This window comes from Gossypium hirsutum, chromosome A10, assembly GCF_007990345.1.
Source record: "Gossypium hirsutum isolate 1008001.06 chromosome A10, Gossypium_hirsutum_v2.1, whole genome shotgun sequence".
In the NCBI taxonomy this organism is placed as follows: Eukaryota; Viridiplantae; Streptophyta; class Magnoliopsida; order Malvales; family Malvaceae; genus Gossypium; species Gossypium hirsutum.
In genome coordinates this window covers 8,759,715-8,767,714 of record NC_053433.1, presented here as the reverse complement: position 1 = coordinate 8,767,714, position 8,000 = coordinate 8,759,715, and the positions used below count along the sequence as shown (strand labels likewise).

Sequence of the window (8,000 nt, the reverse complement as noted above, 5' to 3'; positions counted from 1 at the left end):
TTGATAATATATTTGTTGCATCAGATTTTGAAAATAGCATAACTTAATGAATTTAATTATTATCATTTGATGAGAATTGAAATTTTAAAATTTAATAAATGAAAATATTAAAAATGACCAAACTAAAATACAAGGATGGAATAGCAACTTCTATAAAATATAAGGACTAATAGTAGAATTCAACCTTATGTTTATTATATAGAATAAGTAATGGGATGAGAAAAAAAAAAATTAATTTGGTAGTACTAGTATAATTATTTTCTTGTCATCATTTATTATATAGGAACATGAACTAATGATTTAGATTTAGTATTACTTTTTGCAACTGCCAGTTTTATTGCCATGGGATAAACTGAGTTTTCTAACCTTTTTCTGCTTTAATTTAATATAAGACTGTAATTAAGACTGGCATTCTAGAACATGTCAGCTTAATATACACACAAAAAACATGAGAAAATTTTTAAAAGGTAAAATAAGTGCATCCTCACTTTTCAATTCTTCTATCTCTATCCCTACCCCTACCCTCTCCAAGCCGTTTCATATTATAATATAATAAATCAAATTTACTTTAATCAAAGAAGGTTGTTTAAATACTTACAGGAAAAAAATAAGAAATATTATTACAAAAACTTCCATCATGATCACACTATAATGCAATATAATTACAACTCTTTTCTCTGATTCAAAATTATAATAAATAAATAAAAATATCGAAAAGAAAAATTTAGAAATTTAATAAAAATTTAATATTATTTAGTTTAAGCTTTAAAATTTTATTTTTGAATAATTTCATTATAACTTTTGATTATATATATATTTACATAATATTATAAGAAAGTATAACCTCTTCCTAACTAATAAATAAAATGATAATGCGTTTCAGTGTACTCGAACCCATATGCCAATAAAATTAAGACTCAATCGACTTAAGCTTTAAAATTATTTATTGTATGATTTTTGTTTATTATCTAGTCGATGACTAAAATAAACAAATTCAAACAAGAACCATTGAATTTATTTTTAACATTAATCTACATCTGTGTATATGAAATTGTAACAAATTATAAGAAAAAAAAAGTGACAATTTAACACACAAACGAAAATTAATGCCATGAATAAGTTCATATATTTTGGCATTGTGTTTGAATGAAGGACACAGTTCCCTTCTCCAGATCGTGAACAACCAACATATTCTGCTGTTGAACGTTGCCAAAGATCGACATCCCACTCGAGCCTCCCATCGCCAAACAAATTACCCGCGAGCTCGAGTCCGCGATCATATAATTCTCTGCCGGTAGATCCAAATCCGCCCCGTCGAAATGGAATACAAGTTTAGGTACTTCAACTTGGGTTGAACCTGATGGCAAGGTGAAGCAAAGGTCAAGCCCTGTTGAACTCAAAGTGTCAACGGGAAGCTTCATTTCCAAGATGAATGCCTTTTTTAGCACGCCGAAAGCAGCTTGTTCGAGATACGTGATAGTGGTGCCGGAGTCGATGATTACACCGCCGCTGCCGTTGTCTTCGAGTGCAAAAGTTGATTCCTTGATAGGCAAGCGAGTGCTTCCCACTGTGATTCCTTGGAGTGAAAGATAGTAAAAAGATGGTTGGGATGGGTTACGTATCAATGGAGTGGTCCTCATTTCACCTAATGATTCATTTGCACTTGCTATTGACCCCATCAACAGTAGGCTTTTCTGGGTCTCATCCATGGCGGTTAAGCAATATGAAAACCTGGGTTCTTTTAGTTGTGAAACTAATGATAATGGTCCACGCCCCAGCCCTACGAGGCCTGAGCCTTGCGAAAATCCGTCCCCCTCATTGTCTTCTCCGCACCCGAATCCGATATTCGGAACCGAAACACTGTCAAATTTGAATGTTTCGGTTGCCATGACCCCTTGTGTCGAGGAGTAATCGCCGTATGTGTAGAGATACTCACATGACCCATCGCTGCATGTTGATTGCGGAAGTGCTTCACATAGGTCGCTCGAGCATGACAACTTGGTGAACGTCGAAGATTTTTGCGGGTCGAAGATGGGGGTAGATTGATCGAAACATTGGGTACAAGGCTTGCATTGAGTCCATATTAAATCACTTCCGGTGTCCAAGATCGCAGAGTAACTATTCGGTGGAGTCCCTATCGATAAGTCCATTAGAAACTCGCCGTTCCCAGCAACGATAGGCGCTTGAACCTCAGCCGAATCACCGCTGGCTGCTAAAACCATGGCGTTCAACCTCTGCAGCCTGTGATTCCCACGCTTTATCCCACGTTGGATCCGCTCCCATTTGGTTAAATTCTTGCTTGAATCAACATGCTTGAGCGTGACCCTGAACCCGTTTTCGAGCTTACCGTAATCTCCTAACACTCGCCTCGACGTCGAAACGACCGGGGAGACGTACAATGCGACTATCACCAGTGCCGAAAATGAGACACAACATAAAGAATAGAGTAACGCCATGGAAATCCAAAAGTGGTTGATGACAAAGTGGGGTTGGTGAGATGAAGGAAACTTATATAAGATTGGAAAGTGGGGAATGGTGTTTTAGATCATTATTAAGATTAAAACACAGTGAAAGCAAAGTAGCTTGAGAGACAATAATGGAGGAGTAGATATGGGGGAAAATGGAAAAAGACTAGGATTAATAGCTTAGAAGAGAAGATGTAGGCTAAAGTGAGAGGTGAGACATGCCAACTTATTTGTACATAGAGGTTGAGATTTCACCACTTTTACAATCACTTTTCTTGGTGGTTGAGGGGATTTTAGGGTTCTAATCATCAATATATATACAAAAGAGTTTATAAATATGATAATTGTGAAACATAGAAAAAATCTCATAAGCATTCTTAAAATGATGATGAGTGCTTTCTAGTAGATTTAATTAAAAATATAAAATTTTAAGATTTATTTAGAGTAACAATTAAAACGAGTTTAAAAATACAAATTTAAAGTATATCATTTTTTTTTCTCATCCAATATTATATTTATAATGATAGAAAAAAACTCTATTTGTGATATAGAAAAAACTCTATTTGTGATTTTTTAAAAACTTAAAATACATTGAATAATAATCTTATATAACATCCACTTGCTGGAATGAATGTAAAATATATTATATAGTATGTAAAGTAGCAACAATATTGTGAGGAAGGAATTGTCAGAATATATGGGCTTTGCTTACTGTGATTCAGGAGTTTGGTTAGCAATCTCAGATGGGAGTTAGTTGCCTCACCATTTTGACAAATAACCATAATTCTACTAAATTAATTAACCTATATATACTACTTATTATATATAATTACTAATTTTATAAATCAAATTTATTGGATAATGTATTGGCAGAGTAACTTAAATCATAAATAATTCTTTAAATTTATTACTTAATCAAAGCTTATTTGTATCTGTTTATATATTTTTTATTATGCATACTGTATTACCTCCATCAATTGTATATTTTTATTATTATTTAAGCCCCAAATCAAGTTAGTGGTACAAGTCAACTGGGCACCGACTCGATTAGGAAAATTACAGAAACATCTTTTTATAATTAAAATAAGTTATATTGTTTAAGGATATTTTAGTATTTTTATTTAAAAAAAACTAATAAAAATATAGGTAAAGTGAGATTTGAATCTATGCCAACTAGGTTAATAGAACATTATTTTCTATGTTATTATTAGTTAGTTTCAAACTATAAATTTCATTATTATTTTATGTTATTTTAAAATGCACATCTATATTGTAAATAATAATTTTCACTATCAGTTTATTTCTTTTTTAAATTAATTTATATACTAAACTTTTTAATTTTTTTGGTATCGTAATATTATTAATCGGTGATAATATGAATATTGATAAATAAGGCAAAAGCTAATATAAATTAGGAATAAAAATGGGAGTAAATATTGAAAATTTAATGTTAAATAAAAATTGAAAGTTTAATGATTGATATTGATTGGAATGGGAGAGTGTTGTAAGTTTGGTGGCCTAACTTTCTATACTAATAGCGTATTGGTGAAACAAATTTGGTTGGATGGTCCTACCATTGTTAGGTAACACAAAATTGCTACTTTCATTTATATTATATATTTGGTTTGGTTAGAATTTGTTCCATTTTGCTTTGTAATTTGTATGAATAAAATGTTTTATATTTTATTGACTTTAATTGTATAAATTAATACAATTTCGTTGCCATATTAGATGAAACTATGACCTATCAATGTTATGTATATTTATATTTTAAAACAATATATAAATATCTATAAACTAATCATCTATGACCTATCAATATAACTCTATATAAAACTAAGGTCCAAAGGACATTTATGAACTATGTTGTTTTCTTTTGTCCTTTTTTATTTTGCATTATAAAAATGGGTAAAATTTCAGTTTTGGTCCTTCTATTATACTTAGAGTTTATATTTAATCTTTATACTATATTATTAATTAGCCCAAATAGTTAATATCATTAACTTTTCTATTAAAATGATACGCAGTTATATATAACTTGAAAGCGAATTTTAAATATGAAAATTAGAGAAGCTAAATTCTTTAAAATAAAAGTAAGACATTAAATTCTAAATGTATGAAATATATAGGGACTTGGAATATATTTTTACTCTATAATTTAACACAAATAAATAATTAACCCAACATGGAGAGTGGGACCATACTAGCATATATAAAAGGAAGGTCCTTTGACATGTGTTCCGCCATTTTCTTTTCCTTTTTTTCCTTAGCATTTTATAGAAAACTTGTAAAATATCACTTTTGGTCCCTCTATTAGACTTAAATTAAGATTTAATCTTTACACTTGAATTTCTACAATAATGCATTCCTTTTATATATATATATATAATGTTTAGTTCAAATAGTTAATATTATTTAGTAGTTTGATAAAAAAATTTACATGAATTTTTATTTTAAAATACTATTCTAACACAAAAATTATATTAAGATAATGAATTAGAATAAGTCTTTTTAAAAAAATCTAAATCAACTACGATGATTATTAATAGTGCTAATTATTTGGACTAACTAATGATAAATTTTTCTCCCTTTTTTAATCATTGTAAAATAATGGTGAAGTAAAGTTACAGTTGCACTTTCATTACTATGCTCACATTTAATTTTTAATATTTAATATTTAATATTTATATTCAAATTTGACATAATTTAATCCTTTAATTTTAAAATAGAATTAGTTTGTCCAAATAATTTTTATACTTAACTAATAGTTATTTTATTATTTTATTATGATATCATTTGTATTCGAACAAATCTTCAAGAATAAAAAAGTTTATTTATAGTTGAAAGATTAAAAATAATTTTTTTCAACTATATATAAATATCTTGACAAAAAAAAAACTATGAACGTGGCAAAGTGACAAGACACCATATTTTTTCTGTAGATTATATAATAATGGTCAAGTTTCATTTTTGGTTCCTATACTATGTTCAAATTCAAAATTATCTATTAAATTCACATCTATTGCAATGTCTTTTTTTTTTACATGGTTACTATATGAGTATTTAAAAAAAATCCAAAATATCAGTTTAGCGAATTTAGCATAAAGTTTTAATTGTGTTAACAATTGAATTTAGATTTTTAAACTTGAAAAGTAAATAATTAAATTCTTAAAAATAAAACTATAAAGATTAAATTCTAAATACACGAAGTGTGCAGAAAGTTGAAGTATATTTTAAATTTCAAAATTTACTTTATAATTTAATTAAAAATTAATTGAATATATGTGAAGAGTGATAGTAAACTAATAAAAAAAGTAATAGATGTTAAGGTTTGAGCGTTTGAGAAGTTGTATATTTTTTTTACCTGAGAATGAGAGGAAGGGGCTGATAAAGAAGAAAATTAGGGAGAACGTGAAGAAAAAGAAGAAACGATTGTGTTATTTTTAGGTTAATAATTGGTGATGTATAATTTAAATATTGATGTTTTTTTATGTGGTTTTTATTTTATATTTCATGTTTCATTTTAAGAGTTTTTTTATCCATTTCATTTAATTACTTATATATATTTAAATGATTATCAACTCCATCGCTTGATAATTACGGACGTTCATTGTTCTAAATGCTTGATGATTACGGACGTTCATTGTTTTAAATGTGGCTTGAATTTGAGTTATACTACTCGTATCTATTATTTAAATTTTACATTATTATTATAATTAAAAAAATTAATTAATTTTAATTTAAACTGTGTATTTGAAAAGGTTGGATGTTACCTTGACTCTCATGTTAATTTAAAATTTTACTCATACAACTTATATATAAAAGGATCTTGACACGTGTTTAGCTTTTTTCCTTTTGCATTTTATAAAAAATTGGGTAAAAATAACCTTTAGGGAGGTGATCCCTATTTTTATGATGTTTAGTCAAAATAATTAATATTATTGATTGCTCTAATAAATTTTTTTATGTGATTTTTTAAAAAAAATATTATTCCAACAAAAAAATATTTTGGCATGATGTGTTAGAATGAGTCATTTAAAAAAAATCCACATTAACTATAAAAATTATTAAAAGTGTTAATTATTTGGATTAAACAATGACATGGTTTCCTCATATTTAGTTATTATAAGATAATAATAAAATTGTAATTTTGACTTCTCTGTTATGCTCAAAATTAATATTTAATCTTTATATTTTAATTTAACATGATTTGCTCTTTTATTTTTACAATAGAATTAGTTAGTACAAATAATTTACATACTTATATGTGATAGGTAACTTATTATTTTATTGTCGTATCATTTATATATTGATAAGAATCTAATATAAAATTGTTATTTTTAGTTGAAAGGTTAAAAGAGATTTTTTTTAATTATATATAAACATCTCGGCAAAAAAATGATCATGAACGTACCAAAGTTGCATGACACTATATTTTTTCTATAGATGATATAATAATGGTCAAGTTTTAATTTTGGCCCCTATATTACGCTTAAATTTAAGATTTAATATTTATACTTCAATTTCTTGATATAATTTGGTACCTCAAGTTTTACAATGTCATTAATTAGTCTAAATATTTTATTTTGATTAAAATGATATGATGTAATTTTTAAGAATTATTAACATCATTAAAATTAGAGAAATTATTTAGTACACTACCAGTGAAATTTTAGACTACGCAAGTAAGGTTAAGGGATTAACAAGTGTCTTATAAGGATATAATAAAATATTAAAAAATAAATTTACATCCATTGCAATGTTATTCCAACAAATTTAATGGTATTAACAATTAAACTTAAATTTTTATATTTGAAAAATAGAGAGACTAAATTATTAAAAATAAAAATGTAAAATTTAAATTATAAATGTACGAAGTATGCATATAAACTTAAAACGTATTATAAATTTCAAATTTTACTTTATAATTTAATTAAAATCGCATTAATCCAATGCGGACCGTAGTAGCATCCATACTTATAAAAAGTAAATAAAGGAACCCATTGTAGATGTTGCTGTTTGAGCATTTGACGAGGGGGTTTTCTTTTAGAAGAGGTGACTGATAAAGAAGAAAAATAGGAAGAATGTGAAGAAAAAGAAGAAATGACAAAAAAAAAATGTTTTGTGTTATTTTTAATTTAATAATTAGTATAATGTATATTTTAAATATGTATTTTTATACGATGTTTATTTTATTTTTAATGTTACATTCGAATTTTTTTTAATTTATTTGGTTTAATTACTTATATATATAAAGATTGGTCAACAACACATTTAAAATAATTTAATTAATTATTTAATTTTAAATTATGCATTTAAAAAAATTGGTTGACTTACATGTTAATTTAGTATCTTATTGATATAAGTTATATATAATATATAAAAGAAGTATATAAAAGAAGGTTCCCATCTTGAGACGTGCTTGATCTTTCTCTTCATTTTTTGCATTTTAAAGAAAATTAGTCAAATATAACTTTTGGTCCCTCTATTAAGCCTAAATTTAAGATTTAATCTTTGTATTTGAATTTTTATAAT

The 8,000-nt window shown here is 26.7% G+C and overlaps 1 protein-coding gene across 1 annotated transcript; it reads right to left on the bottom strand.

Annotated features, from left to right (window-relative positions):
• Nucleotides 1-993: 993 nt before the first annotated feature.
• On the bottom strand, nt 994-2,839 carry LOC107897499 (aspartic proteinase nepenthesin-1). The gene has a single exon (XM_016822982.2). It carries the CDS (start codon nt 2,454-2,456, stop codon nt 1,122-1,124), a length of 1,335 nt encoding a protein of 444 aa, XP_016678471.1. The 5' UTR covers nt 2,457-2,839; the 3' UTR covers nt 994-1,121.
• Between the last annotated feature and the right edge of the window lie 5,161 nt (nt 2,840-8,000).

Bases quoted from the DNA above. Each gene is read 5' to 3' on its own strand.
- LOC107897499 (XM_016822982.2), bottom strand. From the start codon at position 2,456: ATGGCGTTACTCTATTCTTTATGTTGTGTCTCATTTTCGGCACTGGTG.